The sequence below is a fragment of the Cololabis saira genome, chromosome 21, assembly GCF_033807715.1.
Source record: "Cololabis saira isolate AMF1-May2022 chromosome 21, fColSai1.1, whole genome shotgun sequence".
NCBI lineage: Eukaryota > Metazoa > Chordata > Actinopteri > Beloniformes > Belonidae > Cololabis > Cololabis saira.
The window spans coordinates 10,790,705-10,815,998 of record NC_084607.1 but is presented as its reverse complement, the minus strand read 5'-3'; the positions used below and the strand labels follow the sequence as shown (position 1 = coordinate 10,815,998).

General features: G+C 39.9%; 1 protein-coding gene across 1 annotated transcript in view; it reads left to right on the top strand.

Annotated features, from left to right (window-relative positions):
• The first annotated feature begins 3,149 nt into the window (after positions 1-3,149).
• The window catches only part of lasp1 (LIM and SH3 protein 1), a 43,402-nt gene continuing 21,257 nt past the window's right edge, over positions 3,150-25,294 (top strand). The window contains exons 1-2 of the mRNA XM_061712923.1: positions 3,150-3,405; positions 22,300-22,394. Coding sequence (XP_061568907.1) covers positions 3,337-3,405; positions 22,300-22,394 — 164 coding nt within the window. The 5' untranslated portion in view covers positions 3,150-3,336. The remainder of the gene's footprint in view (positions 3,406-22,299; positions 22,395-25,294) is intronic.

The window sequence follows — 25,294 nt, the reverse complement described above, 5'->3', positions numbered from 1 at the left end:
GTAAAAATACCCAATTGTAGCCAAAAGGCTAATTTGCATTGGCAGTCCCCCTGCAAGACTCAGTAAAAAGGTACAAGCAACATTACACGACACACAATATCAACAACAATTACAAATCGCACAACACTGCAATAGTTAATACAATAAACAATTAATGATCACAGATTTGAGATGTTTTACTGTAAGTCATTCCTTGAGATTTCACTTAAAGGAAGAGTATGAGGGACAATCCCTTGTTGTAGATGGAAGACTGTTCCAGATTTTCACACCTACAACAGATAACACATTCATCCCAAAGGTGGTTCGTCTTTGGAGTATCTCACAGTCACCTCTACCACATGCCCAAGTGTTTGTACCACCCACAGATTTCCTTCTGAAGAACTCTTCCAGCGGTGGTGGTGCAAGACCATGAAGGGGTTTGTACACAGAGCTGGCATATCTGAAGGTGTAAAAATTTTGGAGGCTTAAAAATGTAAGTTTTTTTCTTAAATATTACAAGTATGAACTTAATGTGTTTTTTTTGTCTAAGATTTTTAGTCCTTTTTTATAAAGGGATTCAATAGGCTTGAATGCTGTGGAACATGCCAATGACCAGCTATGTAGGCAATAGTCAAGGTGCGATAGGATCATTGAATGAAAAAACATTATTGCTGCACGGTCAGTGAATGAGTATCTTATTTGTCTGAAGTTTGCCAAGCCAAAAGATGATGACAAAATGATTAATACATATAAAATAAAGGGATAATACACATAGGCATGTACCTATGGACATGTGTATGTATGTATGTATGTACTGTATATATGCGTATGTATGTGTGTGTATGTATACATATATGTATATATATATATATATATATATATATATATATATACATATATATATATATGTATGCGTGTGTATGTATGTATGTATGTATGTATGTATGTATGTATGTATGTATGTATGTATGTATGTATGTATGTATGTATGTATGTATGTATGTATGTATGTATGTATGTATGTATGTAATATTGTATTATTGTATTATTGCTTATACAAATACTGTATGGAATGATATTTATTAATGACATTGCACTAGTTTATAAAAGCTTTTTTTTTTCATTTTTTTGTGAAAAGGGTAGGCGTCATAAGCTTAGGCTTAAGTCTACACCTTTTGGTCTTTGGCTTTTGGCTAAAATTGTATACATACATATATATATATCAAAAATTATATATATTTTTTTATAACACTGAATTACCGAATTACACCTGTATTTTGTTTGTGGGAATTGAAAGGAGCAATAAACTAAACTAAACTAAACTAAAACTAAACTAAAACTAAACTAAACATGAAGCATTGAATCCACAGCAATAAATATGTGGAGAATGACACAAAACAGAGCAAACAGTTTGTCCAAACATTGTGGGGTTAATTTTAACAGAACATTTTTAATTCTACGGGAGACGTTACAACTTTTGGTCAGCAAGTGTCGCCCTAAGCAAACGTATCACAAGGGGCTGCACGTCATGCAGGACATGCAGTGAACGTGGCAGATGTGTAAAAAAATGTGATTTGAGAGCGCTGGAATTGGTAAAACTCCAAGAACCTGCAGGGAATGATCGCACGAGTTTGCTATGCAGGCGTAGTTAGAGAAAGGGACAGTAAACTTGGACATAGAGCTCAACTTGGATTTAAGGCTGATTTATGGTTCCGCGTTACACCAACGCAGAGCCTACGGCGTAGGGTACGCGGCGATGCACACCGTACGGTGTGCGTCGCCGCGTACCCTACGCCGTAGCCTCTGCGTCGATTTAACGCGGAACCATAATTTATGCTGCGTTCCATATACCTCGGAAGTCGGAACTCGGAACTGGGAATGACGTCACAGCCGAGTTATCAGCGTTCCAGTTACAAAGTCGGAAAACAAGTTTGTAGTTCGCATATACCACATGAAAAATGTAAATTACACTATAGCAGCATATATATGCCGAACAATACTCGTATATGACTGATTTAGTCTGACCAAAACTAGAATGAAGTGCTACGAATTTTTACAGAGCTCTCTTCTACTGTTTACAACCGGGGCAGCCATCTTGGAATATGAACTCGGGGGTGGTGAAGACTCTCCCACTTTCCCAGTGGGAAATCCCACTTCGAGGGGCGTTCCAGTTGAAAAATCCAACTGGGAACTGGAAATTCCACCTTCCGAGGACAAATGGAACGCGGCATTAGACTTTAGTCACAGTTTTTCACCATTTTTCTAGCAAAATACACACAGTCCATAATTCGTTGAGCATTTAGACTAGGCCTCTCTGCCACCAGCTATGGAGGCAATAGTCAACGTGTGATAAGATCATTGAAAGGAAAAACATTATTGCTGCACTGTCGGTCAATGAGTTTCTTATTTGTCTTAAGTTTGCCCAGCCAAAAGATGACAAATCTTTAATAAATAAATACACGTATAGCAATGAATCCACAGCAATAAATATGTGGAGAATGACACAAAACAAAGCAAATCTGGTTATCACAGTTTGTGCACACATTGTGGGGTTAATCTTAGAGAATATTTTAAATTTTTTAATTTTACAGGAGATGTGATCCTTGAATCCTACCTGCTTTTTTTGCACTGTTTTTCTTTCTTTCTTATATTGCACTACGTTTCATTTTCATTCCAATGTATATACTGTTTATATTTTGTAATTACATATTTTTTTATTTTTTTACCCTTTCCCTGCATGTGTGTGTTGAGTGTGTACTGCTGCTGCACAAAGTGTATTTCCCCATTGAGGGAGGAATAAAGGACAATCTAATCTAATCTAACAATCTAATTATTTTAGTCCTTTTTTATGAAGGGATTCAATCGGCTTGAGTGCTGTGGAACATGCTAATGACCAGCTATGGAGGCAATAGTCAATTCACTTCGAGGGGCGTTCCAGTTGAAAAATCCCACTGGGAACTGGGAAATTCCCACTTCCGAGGACAAATGGAACGCGGCATTAGACTTTAGTCACAGTTTTTCACCATTTTTCTAGCAAAATACAAACAGTCCATAATTCGTTGAGCATTCAGACTAGGCCTCTCTGGTTTTCCACTTTTTTCCACATGCACAAGACTTAAAGTAAAAGACACGCACCTCCCTCCCTCCCACACTACGGTCGGGAGCGCGCAGAGAGTGGAACGGGAGCGCGCTTTCCGCGTCTGCTTTAGTGGACTGACAGCCAGCTGTGCTGGATTTCTCCTCAGACATACTAGATTTGCGCGTCGCTTCTTGCTTATCGATCACAGTCGATCACACGGTCGCTGGGGTTGTTTTTTCCACCGAGAGTACTCTGAAAGACGAGCGTTTTTGTCCAACATGAACCCGCTGTGTGGCAGATGCAACCAGGTCGTTTACCCCACGGAAAAAGTGAATTGCCTGGACAAGGTAAGAAGAAACCATCACATGTGAGCGTGTTTTGCAGAAAAAGAAGCCATAGTTTTCTCGTTTTGGGGGGCTGAACTCATTTGCATGGGGTTAAAACTCTACATTTACACGTGTTTGTGTTTTTTTTTGTGAATGAACAGGTAAAGCGTTAGCTCCAGTGGGCTAACAGCTAGCTCACGTCTGGGGAAATGGAGAAAAATAAAAAGGCCACAGCAATGTGATTTTAAAACCAATATTTATGAATTATCTAGTGTATGTATCGTTTTTATTGTTATTATTATTGCTAATTTGCATTTTTCGTTTGGACGCACTTGGGTCTTGTGGTGTCGAGTCACCCTAAAGCCTGCGTTAAATCGACGCAGAGCCTACGCCGTAGGTTACGGCGTACGGTGTACGGTGTACACGGCGTACGGTGCGCGTACCATGCGCGTCGCCGCGTACCCTACGCCGTAGGCTCTACGCGGAACCCTAAATCAGCCTTAAAGCGACGCTCCTGGTTTGGGCCTGACTGCTTTAGGAAAGGACGGGTTTATATCATTTATAACTTCTATTGGACACGTTTTCCTCCAAATAAAGCATTATTTTATATCTTCCCCAGACAAATCCGGCTTTTAAACAGGATTTACCCATTTTTCTTTTTTTTTGAAAGCGCCCCCGAACCCCTGAACGCATCACGGACTGATGTGACGTCCAAATTACTGACTAATCCAAGTCTGGGGATGATTAGTTTAGCAGGCTCGTTTTAGTTTCACCCAAAAAAACACACGCCTAATCTCAGTCAAGATGATAATCTCATCAATTGCACCCCTAGTTAGAATTAGTAATTAGTAATTCTCACAGGAGAGTTGCACATAACCTCAATCATATGCCTTAACAATGCACCTTTCAATAACCATGTCTACCTCATACTGCTGCACCTTTCACCTTCTCTAATTGTATATATGTTAATAAGAGCTGTCATTTGTCTATTTATTGTACAGTGAGTCAAATTCCCTGTCTTGTTTGACCTGACTTGGCCAATAAACCTGATTATGATAAAGGTAACGCCAGTGCTGCACGTCCTGTCTCCAGAGCTATCTGAAACTTTGTGAGGGAAATGTCACCGTAAAGTCTTAATAATTACATCTACTAAAACTGTTATTTGGACAGTTACAATGTTTTTTGAAGATGAGGCATGCAGGCATCTAAAGTGCTCACCTGGGTGGGGTCTTCTTTGCTTTGCACATGAATAACAAAGGCTGTGCTGTGTTTTTTTTTCTCCCTCTCTTTTAAACTAAAGCTTTGGGCAGGTAGATAGTTTGGCTAATGGAGGTTTGAAAGGCCACTGAAAACCAGTCCTTGTTGAGATGTTTATGCCTATATTGATTGACGGATGAGGGAGGTGGAGTTGGTGCTCACAAAGCATCTTATCTAAAGTAACATCAGATCATGACTAGACGCTTTACCTTATTACAGATTTACATTTTTCGTTTGGACACACTTGGGTCTTGTGGTGTCGAGTCACCCTAAAGCGACGTCCCTGGTTTGGGCCTGACTGCTATCGGAAGGACGGGTTTATATCATTTCTAACCTCTATTGGACACATTTTTACTCCAAATGAAGCATTTTTCATATAATTCCCAGACAAAACTGACTTTTAAACTGGATTTACCCATTTTTATTTTTTTTTGAAAGCGCCCCCGAACCCCTCAACGCATCGTGGACTGATTTAACGTCCAAATTACCAACTAATCCAAGTCTGGGGATGATTAGTTTAGCAGGCTCGTTTTAGTTTCACCCTAAAAAACACACGCCTAATCTCAGTAAAGATGATAATCTCATCAATTTCACCCGTAGTTACTCTACCGCTTAGTAATTCTCACAGGAGAGTTGCAAATACAGGTAACATCAGTGCTGCTGCACATCCTGTCTCCAGAGCTATCTGAAACTTTGTAAGGGAATTGTTGTGACCATAAAGTCTTAATAATTACATCTACTAAAATTGCTTCAGTTATTTGGACTGTTACTTTGTTTTTGAGGACGAGGCATGCAGGCTGCACATCTAAAGTGTTCACCTGGGTGGGGTCTTCTTTGCTTTGCATATGAATAACAAAGGCTGTGCTGTGTTTTTTTTTTCTCTCTTTTAAACTAAAGCTTTGGGCAGGTAGATAGTTTGGCTAACGGAGGTCTGAAAGGCCACTGAAAACCAGTCCTTGTTGAGATGTTTATGCCTGTTTGTCTTGATTGACAGATGAGGGGAGGTGGAGTAGGTGCTCACAAAGCATCTTATCTAAAGTAACATCATATCCTGACTAGACGCTTTACCTCTATGTAATAGGGATGTGACTGTTCTCCTGTTATGCTTTTATATTAGATTTAATTCACCCTATAAACTGTTTTTGTTGTGCATAATCAGCCAAATATTGAGTCTACATTAGACATCTCTGAAGATGTAGTGTTTGTGTAATTTCAGGCTGGTATTGTTATAAATCTAATTGCCACAAGTGCAGCCAGAATGTGCTCTGGAATCTGCCCTGGAGCAGAGTGCATTCCTGCAAACAGACACTCCCATGAAACGTGCTCTGTCAGAGGGCTGCTGTACCATCTCTCTCTGCTGAACCAAGCAAAGCAAGGTAGCTTGCCGTGTATCTTCGCTGCCATCGCGCATCAGTGCTTACCCCTTTAGGGACGCCAAAACAGGCGCCCCCTTTCATCTGTGGTGCACACATTGCTATTTCAGTTGGTCCAACGCAGGCAAGGCTGCATTTGTTAGGCGTTTTACTCCTCAAGCGGAACATTTTACCAGACGGATACCTTCTCATGGCAGACCTACAATTGTAAGAACTGGAAAGCCTGGCTTGTTAGTCTGTCTGCTGCACTCCAGTACATGTAAACAGGGCTGGGCCAAGCGGGAGGAGCCGGTAGACAGGCACGCATGAAGACAGGAAGTGAATTTTGGTTCATGCTGTCGTTGGTAACGGCCTGCCTTCTCATTTTGCTTCCCTTTAGGACAAAGCACTAACTCTTGGTGAAGGGTTGTCAAAGAAATATTTACCTCATGTATTGTTGAGTTGTATCTATCAGAGATGAGTTTTGTGGCTTTCTTTGTGGACAGGTGTTGAGAATTAGCAACTGAAACTTACAACAAGGAAGTGTTTTTACATGATTTGTAGACTACATTTGGTAGTATAGAGCAGTGGCTCTTAACCTTTTTGGGGTCCAGGTAGGGCTGGGCGATTTTGGACAAAAATAAAATCCAGATTTCTTTTTTTTTTTTTTCTCTCTGAAAACCCGATTTTCGATTTCGATTTCGATTTTTTTGGTAAAACTACAAAAGACAATGGAATAAATTGTTTCAAATATTTTATCTTTATTTTTTAAAGAAAAATAGCAAACACATTTCCCTATTGGGAATGAAGTGCAATTGAAAGATACTGTAAATCCTCCTTGAGTTTAGTAAAGTGACAACATTTACCATTTTCTTGACCAAACAAAGATGACTAGACGAGCTCTGTCTGTAATGCAGCCAGCTGCAAAAAAGGAAAATCGATTTTCCGATTTTCCTTTTTTTTAACATCCTCTTGATTAATAAATCCGATTTAGATTTAAAATCGATTAATCGCACAGCCCTAGGTCCGGGACTCCCTGCAAATTTGTGATCAACTCTTAGGACCCCCCCCCTGCTAAGTTCAAGTTAACGCCCCCCACTCGAGCTGATGGGTGGGGGGTGGATTTTCTTTTTTTTCTTTTCAGTGGGGTGTGGAATTTGACAGAAACTGCAAAAACTGCCTTTCCCAGAACAAAAATAAAAAAATCATAAATCAGCAATTCCTTCATCGAAACAGGATATATATGCAGCATCCCCTGTACATTACCAAACAGAGTAGATGCAGTAACTTTCAAATAACTACCTGGTACGAAGCTTGAAGCGAAGTTTCTGAAGTTTTACTTGCGGCACATGTTGGATTTTGCGCTGCCCTGAATTAGGACAATTTTCAAGTGAAAAAGTGAGCAGACTTGCCCACTGATGATCGGTGCCTGGTGCTCAGATGCTGCTACATGTGTGCTGGTTTCATGGCTTGGTTTGACAGAACCTCGCCACATAAAAAACACAAAGGCTGCTGAGAGTCCCAATCAGTTTGTGTAAATCCCAACATGATATATTCTTCTTCATAAAATTTCTTTTTTCATCTGTTTTTCTTTTCCGATGGCTCAGTCTGCTACGTTCGGAACAAGCGTCTACTTTTTTGTTCTTCTTCTTTGTGTTACTGTGTTTATCGTGTTCTTCTTTGTTTTTTTTAACATTATTGCAATTTCGAGCACTAACTTGAACTTTGAACTTTAATGAGCGTTTCCCTAACAGCTTCCCGCAAATACTTCACAACAAAAGCATTTTAAAGAAATGAATGGTGTATGTCAACTGAAACGCTAGAGGGCTCATAATTTGAAAAGGATGCAGATCGCGTTACGTTTGTATTAACAGTGTCATGCAGTAACTTCAACAATGCAAACGGCTGCAAGACTTTTTATTAAAATACAACGAATTACACTAAAGAGTAAAAGGTCATGTTACCCTCTGTAGTTTAGGTAGATAAAGGTCATATTTGAGAAAAATAATAATCTATTTCTATAAATGTCAGAGGATCCTTGTAAAATATATATATTTTATTAGCACGGACCACTTGCAATTAAACCATGGACCACTCGGAGTCCGCGGACCCCCGGTTGAGAATCACTAGCCCCTTTCACACAGCCAGTTCGAGGCGGGAACGTTGCGCCTTTAAGCCGCCTCGCTGTTCTGTGTGAAAGTCACGGAGGCGGAATGGGGGGGCCAAGTGGCCCCACCAATAAGCCGGCAGCGGAGGTAGTCACAGAGCCGAAACGGGGTCTGTGTGAATGACACAGCCGGCATGCCACTAGACGCTGACGCTGTCGTCACGCCTCTGATTGCGGAACGCCGGCATGCTGTGTGAATTTACAGACGGGAGCGGCGTTATGCCGGCGTTGTATGGTTCTGTGTGAACCAACAAAGGCGGCGTATTGGCAGGACTTCTTTACACCAATATTGCGGAATCTCTGTGTGAAAGGGGCTACTGGTATAGAGTTGCAAAATGTTCTGTGTATGCCTCTTCAAGATAGATTGCTGTTTTCAGAACTTCATAAAACCAAGTGTGTTTTCAAGGGGAATTGCAAGTTTATGTTGAGTACAGCTTTAAGCTCATCTCTCACTGAAACACTTATCTGAAGTATGTCCTCACTTTTCCTCCATGCTGCCTGCATTTCTGTTTGACAACATTGCAGAGCTTGTTCCTGCATGCAGGTGAAGGGACTCTGGCCTGCATTTTTTAGAAGATTTGTTAATAATTTACTCTGGTCTATGTGTCATTTTATTGTAAGTGATATTAAGTAGTTTACACAGTTTCTTGAAGTTAAAACGTCAAACGAGGACTGACGTGTGTACTCTGACTGTTTATCTTCTAAATAAGTATAAAAGATAAACACTATTTCTTGCACTTTAATAATATATTTTCATCTCTAAATAAGAGAGCATTGGTAACATTTAGAACTAGTGTTGTAGTGACGCTAATATTATGTAGTTTAGGATTTCTATTTCTCAGAAATGACACACATCCTCATTCGTGACTCTGTTTTATTATGTAACCGGTGATTTCCCACATAAGATCTCATTTGATATGTAAATTATTCCGTCATATCATGCTAATCAAAGCAGTTGTTTTGTGGAAATGCTGATGGCCAAAAGACGGCTGCGAGGTTACTTGTTTTATATCAGCAGCTAATGAGATCCTGGATTACTCATTATTGTCATATATTGATACGTTTTCAGTTTACTAAGTGAGAGAGATTTCCATATACTGTAGATATGTTTATATGTTGCTTGGTGACAACAAACTGCAAGCTGCTTCCTGAATTGAGGAAGCCTGATGTTGAACTGATGCCACTGACTAAGCTGACTTTCTATCAAAAATGTACAACCCAATTTAGAAATAAATGTAATTCTTTATATTCATCTGTCATGGTACAAAAAAATGAATTGCTCAAACCACACTGTTGGGCACTTAAGAGAGGGATCAGCGTAATTGACGAGAAATGCAGTACTCTCTCGTCACAGTTATTGATCGCATGGAAGTTATAAAGTCCATGTGTGTAGCCCTCTGTTAGATTAGGTTACTACAAGGCAGCTGAATGTAGTTAGCCTTTAACCAAAAGTGCAAAATAGTAGTGAAGAATATATCATGTATGTAATTACAGAATTAAAGCTATGGCTATGAATTATCAGTCATGTCTACAATATATGCAGAGATATATGTAAAAGCATGAGCAGTAGCGGTGGATTAAAGAGTGGCAAAGTGTGGCAGGTTATGTAAATCACTACTTTATACGATGATGATAATAAACTATACATAGTAACAAATGACTCACTATTTTGATGAAAACAATAACATGATACATGTTACGTAATAAAGCTATGATGCAATCAAACAAAAAAAACAAAACATTTGAAGCCTAGGCTATATGGAAATTGGAACTGAAAATGAGTATTAGCAAGCAAAATCAGGATCACCAAGACAGTTAATTCGTGGCCTCTGCCTCCATAGAGCGGGATCAGTACTTGAATATGAATTATAAAATAGTTGAAGGGTCAAGCAGAGGCCATGAACTCTCTTCCTTTTGCATCTATTGACAGTAGTATATGACATTCATAGTTGAGTTGATTGGACTTAAAACAAGACGGTAGCAACTAGGGCTGTTCGATTTTGCCCAAAAATAAAATCTTGATTTTTTTTCTCTCAAAATCCGATTTACGATTACGATTATTTTGTGAATTGACAAAAGGCAAAGAAATGATTTCAAATATGCTGTTTTTATTATTGAACATTTGCCCCAAAATGAATGAATAAAGTGCAAAACTCTGTAAAATAAGTTGAAAAAAAGTTTTAAAAAATATAATAAAATATAAAGTTTTATCTCTGAAAAGCACTTGCAAACATACAGTAAGTTATATTTCCAATTTTAAAAAAAAAGTGAAAAATGGATTTTACGAGTTTCACGTTTTAACATCGTTCTAATTACATAATCGCGATTACGATTTAAAATCGATTAATCGAACAGCCCTAGTAGCAACTGGACGTAGATGCTTGTACAAACCATTCTCCTTACACATTTTCTGTAAAATTAGAATTACTACAGTTTGACTGTAGGCAGTAGAAGCCTATCCACCTTTTCAAAGATACACCCACAGTACACTGCAATATTTTGGGCTGTTGCAGATGGGTTGGTCATGGTGAAATAGTTGTTGGAATATCCTCTCAACTTCAGATGGACAACAGATCATACAATGATGATACATCTTGTGAACAATGACTGCTTGATATAAGTTCCTGACTGTGCCAGATATCCTAGAACTACTGCCTAGTGACTTGGAAATTAAAATTTAATTTGCAATGAGGTATTTTAAAAAGAAATCAAACCTTGCAAGACTAAGAAAAAGGCAAATTTGGTGGATTTGTAGCAACAGAGGTCAACACTATGAAGGGATTGCCAGTTATCACACACATTGTTTGTACTGTATATGCGGGCTGGGTTGCATAACGGTATTGTAGCTACTTACCTCATGCTCTCTTTGCAAAACTGGCATCCCAAAACTGGCCTCCTCTCCCTAACCATGACTGGGACACATTCTCCTCCTTTGCCGCTTCTTTTTTAAAGCATTTTCTGCAAACACAAAAGCTAATACAGATCATTTCATTCGTTTTATTTGTTTCCCGTTAGTGCATGATGACTCAATCCTATGTTTGTCTGCCTCAGCACTCATTGTCGTACCATTCTTGAATGCGTAACCCAAGATTAAGCAGATCCATGTTCTACAGTGTGAGATGTTATTATGTTATTATAGGCATTCAGAAATGGTGCAGTGTATGAGTCCTTAAGTCGGTGTTCAACAGTCCAGGGGCCTCAGATACAGAGTGCGTGGATTTCATCGTGAATCCTTGCGCAGAAATCTTTCCCCAAAAAATTCAGATGTTCAAAACTGAGTACGCTCAAATCCATGCACGTTTCATTTGGACATCACAACCAATGTGTAATTGCACACGGCTGCAGGAGCACGACACTCCTCCCCGTCTCCTCCCTCAAGTAGATCAATTTGAATATGACAATCAGGATAAAAATCGAATATAGGCTTATCCGAACAAGGAATTTGCAAAAGCAATTGGAAAAAAAAAATAAATAAATAAATCGACCATGAGCTGGAGACACTCCTGTCAGAAGTTGAGGCCTGGAAAAATAATTTATTTGAAGCCCCGGGTCCTGAAGAGGAAGGTCTTGAATGTCTTAAGTAGTTTTTAGATTATAACCTGTTATTTTACTTGGACAATTAAAATGCCAGGTGTGTTATTGCCTGCCCTGTGCCTGAAGCTGAGTTGAGGGGAGGGAAGACAACTCTGGAGGCGTTATCAAGTTGTACTACGTGACACGACGGCCCACTGCCTGGTTGGCCAACATCAGAATGCTGGCTGGATGCAGGAAATGCATGGTGCTTAATCAGCATGGGGCCATGCTGATTAACAATGGAATTTGTGTGTTGTGACTTCCCCCAAATAGTGTTGTACAAATATAAACCAGCAGTCCTGCTGTTGTCGTTTTCTTTCAGTCAAAACACAGTCTGCAGCCAGGTGCAGGTTAATTAACAAATCCAACCCACGACCCGTCACCTCACGTCAGTTCCATTTACATTAGGCCTGACCCGCAACCAAGTGTACCCTCAGAGGCGAGTTATTGGGGGGGCCAGCTCGACCCGCCATGTCAGTAAATTTAAAAAGGACCTGGACATGGCAGATTGGCCAACGTAAAAGGGGCTTTACATACTTCCCTGCTACTGCATACTTAATTCAAATGAATGGCTCATTCACAGACTCTTGCAGACCTTGATGATAAGCAGTGGCGTCCGAGGATCTGGATCGGAGAATCCTGACTTAGGCCCCATTTACACGGAGCAAAAACGGAGGCGTTTTCATGCGTTTTGGCCGTTCGTTTACACGAAAACGGAGCTCAAAGTCACCAAAAACGATCATTTCTGAAAACTCCGGCCAAAGTGGAGATTTTCAAACCTCAGTTTTCACGTTTGCGTCTAAACAGAGGAAAACGGAGATTTAGGCTTCAGAACGTCACATTATGCAACAGACACGTCACCAGCGTCATGTGTGCGACCTGTGTTTACAATTAGTTTGGCCACCGTCAATATTTTCTTGTATTTAACCTGTTTTATATTCTAAAGTCACACTTAAAAGTAACTCCACTTCTCTGTCACTCCAAACGAAAGACTCTCGTTCCGTCTTGGAAGTAAAGCCTGAATTATGGTCCCGCGTTAAATCGACACAGAGCCTACGGCGTAGGGTACGCGGCGATGCACGCCGTACGGTGTGCATCGCCGCGTACCCTACGCCGTAGGCTCTGCGTTGGTGTAACGCGGAACCATAAATCAGCCTTAACTGGAAGTTACACGTCACGTGTCATTTGTTGATGTTTTTTCCAGGATTCTGATTGGCTGGCATGACGTTAACAGACTATTTATGCGGATTCGTGTAAACGAAGAGATTTTGAAAACGATCTCATGTAAACGATGGAATTTTTCAAAACGTAGAGGGGGAAATATCCGTTTTTGTAAATACCCGGCTAAGTCTTTTTAGTGGCAGGTCGATTGGCAGAAGGGTTAACATTAATTACCAGTGGAGGCGGATGGCTGCGCTTCCTACGTCTGGGTCCTGTTAGAGGTTTCTCCCTGTTATAGGAGAGTTTTTCCTTTCTGCAGTCGCCTTGTACTTGCTCAGGTCAGGGCGTTATATCAAAGACAAGTGTTTCTGCAACCTGTTGATTTCCGTAGCTAGGCAATTATTTATTTTAATTGGCTATGTATTACTTGAACTAATTTGGAATTAGTTGAATTGTATTCTTGAAGTGTGTTAAATTACATTTGTGGTTATTTAGCGCTATATAAATAAAGCTTAGTTTAACTCAATTAAATTAATTGGCAAAGATTGTAAAAACATATTCCGTTTTACCTCAAAACTGCTTCAGTTAATGTTTTTTGTTCCCTGACTAAGCTTTACATTCCTAATCATTTCATGATAGATGTAGGGGTTAATTCAACTCTGGTATGTTCCTTTAAATCAGCTTTAAATACAGGTTTTCTTATATTTTATGACGTATCTGATACATCTAGTCATTTTGCTCTCATAATTTTTACCGCTGTCTGTTGCCAAGTGTTTTTAGTGTTACCCAAGAATTTGGTCTTTTTAAAATGAGGGTTAGGGTGTGATCCCCAACCATGTGGCTTTTGCTAAAACCAAGGAAATAGTTAGAGAGATGGCTTAAAAGGTCAGGCCATACTGTATGAGGTTGTGCAGCATTGTTCCGTCCTTATTCTTAACATGTTGCACCTGATCTCAGTTGTGGGAGAATTTGTCTTGCATCTTTCAGTCTGTTTAGTCAGGTTATTCTGAGAGCTGAGTCATGTTGTCCAAATGCCACAAGAGGTGGGGACTCTTTGTAGCTGTGACCAGTTGCCTCCCTTTGATGAGTCACAGTCACAAACACATATTACACATACTCATCAGACGTCATGACTCAACGTTCAGGGGTCAGGTACATCTTTATGATCTGCATCATGTAAAAACGAGACGGTGCACTTGTTTCTTTCAAATATCCACAGGATTAACATTATAACAAAGCAGAAGTGTTGACATTTCAATGTATCTGTGTTCCTCTCTTCTCTACTCATCTGTTCCTCTTGTGTTTATTGTTGCCTTTCGTTCTCATCACCAGTGAAAATCATCATCTGGAGTCATTTGAAAAGTTAATTTTAAAATCTCTTCTAGTGTAGTGTGTCTATTCAAATCACATTCTGCCTGCAGGTCAGCAACACAGGGTTTTGATTTAAAATTAATGGTATCAGGAAGGCTAATAATTAACTAGCATTCATAAATTAGTTAGTGTCCACTCTTAGCATCAGCATATTGTGCAGAAAAATAATCTTTCACACCAAGGGAGCGCTTCAGTAGTGGTCGACGGTGTGTGGTGTTTTGGTTTTATATAGTCATCATTTCAGAGGACCATTGCAACATATTTTAAATACTCAGCCTTTTCAGCCATTAATGTTCTTTTGCACTTCATATTCTGTGTTGCCATTTGTTCAGCTTAATACTCATATTTTCATGATCATGTGTACAGTAATTTTTTTATCTTTTTTTTATTATTTTTTTTATTTTATTTTCATTCATGTTCTACATGCAATTTTTATGATTTATTTTTATTTTTATGATTTTGTATCCTCATAAGTATTTTGTTAAATGTTATTAGGTGGGGGCTCCTCATACTGGCTTGCTCGCTCCTCCCTGCACAGTTTCTTTTAACTGAACTTACTTGTGCAATGTTATTTTTTATGTTATGTGCTAAATTAACTAAACTAAAACCATAAAAATATATAAAAGCAAGTAATTTGGAAGTTAATTGTTGCTCTTATAACCCAAAGTAATGTAGTCCAAGATATATCCTTGTATATTAAAGGGCGAGAGGTTCCAATAAGGCTTAATGTGGGCCGGAGCATGAAAATCCTTTTAACATGGGATATAAAGTAGATTGCAAAGGATCTATCAATAAATAAAGATAATGTTACATTTCTGTTATGCATGTTGGGGATTGATATCTGAACTTGGCTTCATTTTGCCCCATATTAATATTTTAAGTTATTATTTATATTAATTTATGAGCAAAAGATGGACTTTTTTTCTCTCTCGCTTGCATTATAATCCATGCCAGTTTTTGTGCTCAGACTGCCAGTCTGCTGTACACTTGGTCAACTTAGCTACCACTAAGACTTGGAGCTTGCGACAGTTGTGGTCATAATTATAATGCACCAATTTAAGGTATTCACTCGGTCTTTAAAGTGGAACAGGTAGCAAGAAGGAAGGACACAGAAGGTGATTCAAATTTGTGTAAAAACAATTTCTACTTTAAAAAAATAATCATTGCTTAAATGTTCTGAAAAGAAAGCTTGAATGTTTCTAAATCTATGGGAAAATTTAAACCCAACAAACATTCCTCCTGTGCATGATCGTGTACTGATCTGGTATGTGTGAAGAGGCAAATGTGACGTGAGTGTGTGTGAGAAAAAGAGTTGGGCAGCGGGCCGAACCAAAGCACTGCGCACAGCTGTGCAGCAGCAGATGTAACTATTACTGATAGTTACTAAAGAAAAATGTCTGTGGGTTTTTAAATATAATGGAGTGGCCGTTTAATAGAAGTCTGAGATGTGAATTGCTGAGTCTTATAAGTGGTGTTCAATAAAGAAGGAAGATTAGATCCTTGCACACAGCTGAGATTTTTGTCTGTTTGCATTTAAAAACAACACAGATAAGGAGACACGAAGGGTGTTTTAAGATTAAAAACATGGTACACAGTGAAATTGGTACGTCACATCAGATTTAAGACAGACGACTCTTGAATGCCTCTTTTAGTTAATTTGGTGCATGCATAGTGTCTAAAGTTTTGTCAGCATCCCATAGATGTGCAGGAGCTCTTGTATGGGACATCTTATTTATTTTAATTAAATGTTTTCTCACAGACAGTGATAAGTGAGGGTGATTGAAGCCTAAAACCCTTACTGGTATACATAAGAGTATTCGCACAGACACATATAACCAACACACAGAGTATCATGTAAACATGCATACAGATGTGTCCTTGAGCGGCACTGATGCGAGGATACAGATCGGTTTACAATGGCTGTTAAATTTCTAAGACTCCCTCTCTGCTCTTCTATCATTTTTCAGAAGACTGTCAGATTCCACTATAGCACCCAAAAGTCCAGTTTTGTTGGAAATGAATAAAGCTAACAGCTGGATCACCTCTTTGATGTACATTTGGTTTGTGCCTAATCCCAACATCTGTTTTGCCCCTCCTTTCTATTGATATACAGCAGGTATCAAACTGACTGTACTCTTGTACAGTACTACATTCAAAATCTTTGTTTGTCCTTGGAGGCTAAATGCATTTTAAAACTTTATATTTCATCACAATAGCTATATTTGATTTTATCGCTGTGAAACTAAAGTCGTTGCTCAACATAAACAGGATTATTGAACAGCAAGTATATCATAGAGCTTCTATGCTCCTTGGTAATAATATTTCAGCGATATTCGGTGGCTATGTCCTCCATGGAGGCATTATGTTGGTTTTGAAATATTTGGATTCTTATCCATTCTGGACATTAACAAAAAACAAAAATATAATATCAGCAAATAATTCAAAATGTCTCTAATGTGAAAGAAGCTGCATTGGCCTGAGACAGCAGTAAAGCATATTTAACCAGGCTACAACATCACGTCTCAAAACAAATTAACTGGTTTTATTTTCTTATGGGTAATTTCACTGCTTTAAATGGTTTAATGCAAAAATATTCTAAATGTATCCTTCAAATGACGAGAGCTAAACTAATGCTCTCATTCAGAGCCGTCTGGGAGATTTGCGAGGCCCTGTGCGAAATGGCCTGGGGGGGCCCTCGCGCGTGAGCGCAGCGAGCGCGAGCGAAATATTTGGGTTTTTTGGGTCGGATCGGGTGTCTATATGCGCAATTTTAACTCTCCAATTAGCAAAATACTGGATACCTTCCCCTGCCTCATCATCATCTCTTGCCTCGACGCGGGGCCCCACGGCTGCTTGAGACCCGGTCGGATTGGTGATTTTTGTGACAAATTTATCAAACGAGCCTTTCAGAGAGGCATTAAACTCTTCCATTTTCTTTAGTTTTTTTCTTTTTTCATCCCCTGATGGAAATTTCCTGAATCTGTCTCGTTCTCTCGACATTGTGTGACAGTTTGTTCCAACTCCACCCGTCTGGATCAGAGCAGCTTGTGTCAATGCGCTTGGTCTGATCAGTTGTATTGAACAACAGACACGCGCATCATTGCACATATATTTATTGATATGCACAGACTAGTACACATTTAGGTCTGTAATGGAATGTGACTGTTGATATTTATAAGGGAAAAAACGAAAACAAAAAACGAAAAAAAAAAAAAATTTTTTTTTTTTTTTTTTTTTTTTTTTCAAAAACGGCCCATAGCGCGAGGCCCCTTGGGGCGCGAGGCCCCGTGCGGTCGCACGGTTCGCACACCCCTTGCGGCGGCTCTGCTCTCATTCCTCTCTGACCAAAACCCAGGTGATGAACCCATGTTGGATAAAAACAATGACTGTGTTTTAACTTGCATGTAAAATGATCACCCAGAGAGGAAGTTGTAAGCTGCGGTCTGCTGCTCCCATTGTTTTTTTTTGTGTGTTTTAGCAGCTATTGCTTTGCCACCTCCAGCTCCTTTTTTTCTTTTCTTTTTTTAAGCCACACGTACTGAAACAGCTTATTTTAATCATAAATCAATGTAGCATTTCAAAATTTTAAAACTGGATTCCTCAGCAGTTCAGGTGAACCTATGACCGTTTTAGATGGAGATTATGAACAGATATATTCCTTTCATGTAAATGATGTGGAGGTCGGGTGGGGTGATAAATTTATAGAGACAATGACTACGTTTACATGCAGTCAATAACCCTTTTGTAACAGGAATATTAGCAATAACCCGGTTGCGCACGGCCATGTAAACAACATAAACCACTTTGAATAACCGGAATATGCTCATATTCCGTCATATTCCGTCCTCATATTTTATAAACCCGAATATGACCCCTGCGTTACTCCTTTTCTAACCGGAATATTTGGTCATGTATAGCCTAACGGGATATCCCCGTCAAAAGGAACATGAATTAGTTTTCTGTGCATGTTCTTTTTGCAAGGAATCTTGGTCTTTTGAGTCCAGGAAGACATACGGAAATTCTCACGCCAGTCGGCGTCTGTGAACTCCATCTTTGCTACCCGTTCCCACCAGTCCTGACTGCACCTTCATCCAAAGTGTCCTGGCTGCTCTGGTGGAAACAGGTAGCATGGATATGGATGGCACAGCTCTGGCTCCATTTGCCATTTCTTTACGTTCTCGCCTTCCATTAATGAAGAAGGCGACGAGGAATAGTGTTAAGTCCTGGTGGTGGGTCAGTACCAGCACCAAAGCGCAAAAGAAGGCGACTTCTACTGGGTTGTTCATTATCCGCCGTGCTGCTGTTATTGTTGTTGTTTTGGATTTGGATACAGGAAGAAGAAGCGGAAATGATGGGGATTGCGTCATGACGTTCTCCGTGCGTTGCTGGTTTGATAGAGATATCCCAAATGATTAATTACCATGTAAACAGGGATAACCCTGTTTGCTCACGCATGGAAACAGATTATTCCGAATGTTTCAGTAACCGGAATATTGACGGTAACGCAAATTTTGACTGCACGTAAACGTAGTCAATGGTTGTAATGGCAAAGCGGTTAATAAAAACATTATATTCTTGTTTCATAGCCGTTTTATTTTGATGCACCTTATTCAGCGTCCTGGGGAATGACCACACGGTCAGCATTTATTCAAAAAGTCCGCCGTGGTTTCATTTCTGTTTTGTGTTGTTGTTCAGCCCCACACGTAAGACGCACGCATGCCTGCAGCTCTGACACACAGACCTGTTTATGGAACCTGCACTCTTTCGAGTGCAGACCAGTTTGACTTGATTAACGTGTCTTTATTTTGAAGTGAAATTGCAGACGGCAAACAATACGGAAGAAACCTTGTTTAACCTTCTCAAAGTTTTCAAAACGTAGCTAAACAGAGAAACGACTCCCAAGTTCTATGCGGACTCTGAGGGCAAAATGAGCGTGCAAAAATAAACTGAAATGTGGCACCCAGTAGAAAAACTTGTGAATTAGTGGTGTAACATCAGTTGCTTTCTAGAATATGGAGCTTTAGCACTGTTTGTGGCAGTCAAGAGACATGTGTTCAGCCATGCAGTTTAAGAAAATTCCTAGCTAAATGCATGTGTATGTGGTATTTTCAATGTTTGAAGTAGTCTGTTCTTAGTATTTATATAATGGTGACAATGATGGCACCTGACCGCCTCCAAGTATTGCTTGATTAGCTATGTATTTAGTGTGTCCTTTAAGCATTTAAGCACCTCCCATTAGATCTGCCCCCTTGTGAGCCGTTCCCCCCTGGAGGAACTTTGGTTTCAGCACTTTCTGCAAGGCATCTGTTACCTGTCACCTGAGAGGGTTGTGTTGTCCAGTGAGCATGGGGGTTGACGGGAGACATCCTGGTGAAATGGGGGTTAACTGTTTGGGGCGAGGTATAGAGATAGTTTTTCTAAACACTTGACTTGTTCTGAAGAGTCGCCCCAAGGTCAGTATTTACTTTGGAAAAAAAGAATCTCAAAGAGTGTTCTTGGTGCATAGTCAACTGAGTTTTCAGTAGTGTTGTCCCGATCACGGCATTTTCAAAACATCGGTATCGGACAAAAAAGTATCTGGACATACCTAGTTATTAATGTTTTTAATATATATTAAATCATGTTATATATCGTTGCATTTAACGTCACTTCCGGCCGGCGTCTCTTCCGGCCGGCATCAACTCCGGCTGACGAAGTAAGCGAAACTAACATGGTTTACATGTTTGAATTGTGAAATTTTATATATGTTCATGTTGCATTAAGCTGCTGCTATTCATTTCATGCCATTCAGAATGTGGCACTAAGGTTAAGCCAAAAAGTATTTTAATTTTCTTGTGTTTGTGAGTTTGACTGGATGTCATTCAACTACCTCTTTTGAAGTTAAATTTATTTATTTTTGTTATTGCACTATTCTGCACTTTTTGTTTTAGTTTACAATTTCATGTTTTTACATTTTGTGGCACCAGTGCTGATAAGTTTTGTTGAAATATGTCCAAGTTGTTCTCCAATGGACAATAAAAGAAACTAATATTTTGAGTTTTAGTCCTTTTTTTTTTTTTTTTTTTTTTTTTTTCTTTTTCTAAATTCATTGCCAAAATGTATCTGATCGGGAAAAAGTATCGGAAATGTATCTGGAGCCAAAAAAATTGGTCGGATCGGGAAAAATCGAGATCGTCAGATACTCAAACTCAAGTTATCGGGATTGGATCGGGAGTTAAAAAATCCTAATCGGGACAACCCTAGTTTTCAGTATTTGCAGTAACATTTATCTGTTTAGATGTCACAATGAAAGTTTAAGTTTTTGGCTGCAATCACAAATTTGAGGAAATGAGAGAATTCAATGCTTTCTGCTGCTTTATAATTACACGCACTAGACAAATTCAGTGCAGAAATGGTAGTGACCACAGCTGTGAATCAGCTGAGGCTGGATGAAATGGAAATCTGCTGTTGTTTATAAAGGGATTTGCTATTGCAGAACTTGCCAGAATAATGCAGAAAGAGAGCAATGAAAAAGTAACAGGATGTGTCCATCTGCAACTCCCTTAGGCCCTGACTGGGCTGTAGTGGGATAAGGATTGCATTTGAAGACTTGGCCCAGTGTGTTGGGCTGTAGATCACAGCCTAGGCCCTGTTCTCACTCAGAACCTTCTTCTTTGTATGCCTCCGTGCGTGATTGCTTGCCTGCAGCTACAAACTCATACATACACTTGCTTTTTGTCTGTGCAAACCATCCTGGGTGGTCCATAAAACCAGATTGGACAAATAAACGTGTAGTTAAATCCACCCTTTAGTCATATTTTAGATTGTTTGTTTGATAATCTTCCGAGGTGAACTGCTCATTGCAAAGTGGATTTGTGATTCCATACATTGCACTGGCATAACAGTGTGTAGATCATCTGCTTTTCATAGACACTAAACCCCAGTATCCTAATGATTTATCCCCCAGTTTACAGAAGCTGTAACACATGCTGTATTATCTAATTATCGCTGAATGCAAGGAAATGATGGATTTTCCTGACACTAATGCCCGTCTCCTAACCTCAGAAGTAGCTTTGGTGTGACAGTTAGATGGTGTTGTACTTGTGCATGTTTCTGCAGTTCCAACTTCTGCTTTTAATCATCTTTTTCTGCCTGTATGTGGACGAGTAGAGTTCTGTGGGTGGATGGCTGGGTAATTGAAATTAATGGTGAAAAATTGGAGGGACTTTCTTTCTTTCTTTCCCTCCCTTTTTCTCCATGTGTTGTACACTCCTCCCTTCTTTCCCTTGACAATAGCAGGAAAAGCCAGATCAGTTCTTCATTCTGTTTTTTTGCTTCTCTTACCCACCCTTCCTCCAGCTTTCTCCACATCCTTACTTTCATGTTTGCTCACTCCTCCTGGGCTTGTCCAAATCTCTCAACTTCAGTCTCTCATTGAACCTTAAGGCCACAGATCAGCCAGTGCCAGGAAAGAGACAGAAAAGGGGCATGAATTAAAAAAGGGGTGGCCGGAGAACTGACCATGGTCTCATGACCATTAGATAGAAAAGGTTTGGAAAGTACGGAGATGGCCAGTTGTAGCATTCGTCTATCAAATAGCATCTGAAGTCTGAAGTCATCTATTAATGATAAAGATCTAAAAATTCCCAACCACAGGATTAGATGACGAAAGGAAAGTTGCATACTTCTCAGTTACAAACGTTATAGTTCTTTGGGTTTTAAAAGTGCTACATGAAGACTTGACTTGACTTGACTTGTTACTTGTACCACAACAACCCACCCAGTGTACTTATAAATAGTACCCATTCAATTTGCCATCTGAGGAGAAGCTGTTTTCTTGTAAACTGTTGAGTGCCGGCATAACACAAGCTGCATTGCTTCACTCTTATTTCTCACAGGCCGAACGCGCTCGCGCTTAACTCCTCGTGGAATAAAGTCGTCAAGGCTGCAATCATTACATTAGCTTTTCTGTCCATAATGGTGTTTAGTCGGCTGCCTCTCCCTTTGGCCGAGTGAAGTTAACATTTTTTTTTCTACTCTCTTTCTCTCTGACAGATCTGGCATAAAGGATGCTTCAGCTGCGACTACTGCAAAATGACTCTAAACATGAAGAATTACAAAGGTTTCGACAAGAAACCATACTGCAATGCGTAAGTCATCCCCAGCTCATCTTTGCGTGTAGATCAGTCAGCATTAGGAATGGGCGATATTTTACCGTTCACGATAAACCGTCAAAAAAATTCCCCACGGTAAGAATTTGTATCTCACGGTAAAAATGATAAATTGAGGAAATGAGCCCAGGGAGGGAGGGAGGGAGGGAGGGAGGGAGGGAGGGAGGGAGGGAGGGAGGGAGGGAGGGAGGGAAGGAAGGAAGGAGGAAGGAAGGAAGGAAGGAAGGAAGGAAGGAAGGAAGGAAGGAAGGAAGGAAGGAAGGAAGGAAGGAAGGAAGGAAGGAAAGGAAGGAAGGAAGGAAGGAAGGAAGGAAGGAAGGAAGGAAGGAAGGAAGGAAGGAAGGAAGGAAGGAAGGAAGGAAGGAAGGAAGGAAGGAAGGAAGGAAGGAAGGAAGGAAGGAAGGAAGGAAGGAAGGAAGGAAGGAAGGAAGGAAGGAAGGAAAGGAAGGAAGGAAGGAAGGAAGGAAGGAAGGAAGGAAGGAAGGAAGGAAGGAAGGAAGGAAGGAAGGAAGGAAGGAAGGAAGGAAGGAAGGAAGGAAGGAAGGAAGGAAGGAAGGAAGGAAGGAAGGAAGGAGGGAGGGAGGGAGGGAGGGAGGGAGGGAGGGAGGGAGGGAGGGAGGGAGGGAGGGAGGGAGGGAGGGAGGGAGGGGAGGGAGGGAGGGAGGGAGGGAGGGAGGGAGGGAGGGGAGGGAGGGAGGGAGGGAGGGAGGGAGGGAGGGAGGGAGGGAGGGAGGGAGGGAGGGAGGAGGGAGGGAGGGAGGGAGGGAGGGAGGGAGGAGGGAGGAAGGAAGGAAGGAAGGAAGGAAGGAAGGAAGGAAGGAAGGAAGGAAGGTAGCGTTATTGGGATAAATTCCAGAAATTATCGTGATACATTTTTTAGTCCATACCGCCCATCCCTAGTCAGCATGTCTCATGTTTTTATTTTCACGGGGTGCTGTCTGCGCCCCCTCAACGCTGACAGCACTATTTAATCCGTCCACAGCTTGAAATGGGAGTCTCCAAATGTTTGTGTGAGTGTGCACGTTGCAACCCAACTACGGCCCCTCTCTTCCTCTTCTGCTGTTTATCTGCGATACTTCAGCCCCCCCTTCACAGAGAAGGCCTGTGGTGGTGTGGGAAAGTGCCTCCCTCCCCTCTAACTTCTCAGTGGGGAAGGGGGTATCAACAAAGGAAATTCCTAAAGTTCCTCTGCAGTGACAAAAGTGGACATTCTGAAAACTAGCATGTCCACTCATGCTTCAGTACGTGCTCACACGCTAAAGGCTCATCAGGAATCCACGGAATCCGTTTTTCATTACTCAAAATTTCTCCTCTGAGTGCATTCGTCAGAGCTGGAGTGAGTGCATGCTATCTGAGAGAGAATGCAGAGAGAAGCCATTGCTTCATGTTCTGACAAGCTTGTTTGCCGAACTGCCATGTTACTGAAGGAGAAATAAATCATCATGTCGTGCTAGTATTATCAATTTCAGTATGAGTGGGAACCAAGCTGACCACAATCTAGCTTCTGCTCAGTTGTTTACTGTAGAGTTTGTTCCTGCTGTGATCAATATTAGTGGTTGGTTGGAAGAATTATGTTTTTTTTTTGTGTGTTTGTTTTTTTAGTATACAGCATAAGAAAAAACTATTTGTGGGTAAGTGATTATGCTCCACGTCTGAATCAAGCATCCATTTTTCAATTATAACAGAGTAACAAAGAGTAGAGCAATCGACGCTCAATCACTGTTTTAATCGCAAATTCAGTTGCTCAACTGTTTTAGCTGTTTGTTTTTTTGTAGTTTTAACTCGTCGGTAAACTTTCCATCGGAGAATACAGGTACAGGAATTTGCAAATTGATGTAATCAATGTAAACGGAAAACTATGAATAATTTTCCTTGAGTCACTTCTTGTTACCTGATACTTCGTGTTCATGAAGATCCCTTCTCAAGAAAAGTGTGCTTATTAAACTTGAACATTTATAACTCCATCAAGGACTATTAAGTCTGAGAAGACCAAATTAAATCTAGCATTGACTACAAGATCCAATGACAAAAAAAAAAAAAAACTTGATGCAAGTGATTTCTAAGTTAAACATACACATTCATCTTTTTCTCAAGATCATCCTATTAAACAATGAGCAAGTGCTGTCCTTTGATGGAGGCTTGAAATGTCTTCATGCATTAACACGAATATGTAAAAGTGCGGTATACAGGACTGTCTCAGAAAATTAGAATATTGTGATTTTCTGTAATGCAAAAAACAAAAATGTCATACATTCTGGATTCATTACAAATCTGCTGAAATATTGCAAGCCTTTTATTATTTTAATATTGCTGATCATGGCTTACAGCTTAAAAAAAACTCATATCATATCTCAAAAAATTAGAATATTCTGGGAATCTTAATCTTAAACTGTAAGCCATAATCAGCAATATTAAAATAATAAAAGGCTTTGCAATATTTCAGTTGATTTGTAATGAATCCAGAATGTATGACATTTTTGTTTTTTTAATTGCAATACAGAAAATAAAGAACTTTATCACAATATTCTAATTTTCTGAGACAGTCCTGTATATACTAAATATATTGAGTTTTTTAAATTGAACGACACATTTAAATCTGTGCTTTTTTTCTACCATATGCACCATTTGACATAGACATGGTAATTCAAGCCGTGGACCCATGTTGCACTTTTATATTTGGTGTATGATTCTAGCTAATCAACACCTGTGACTCTTCTTGGTTTATATTTATATCATATATAAACTGATAATATTCAACTTCACCGTGTATAATTAATAAAGACCTTTTTTTTATTTAATCATCAGTTTTCCTGAACTTATCTGAGCGTGACCTTGTCCGTACTTTGACTCATATTAATCGTCAGGGCGTTGACCTTGAG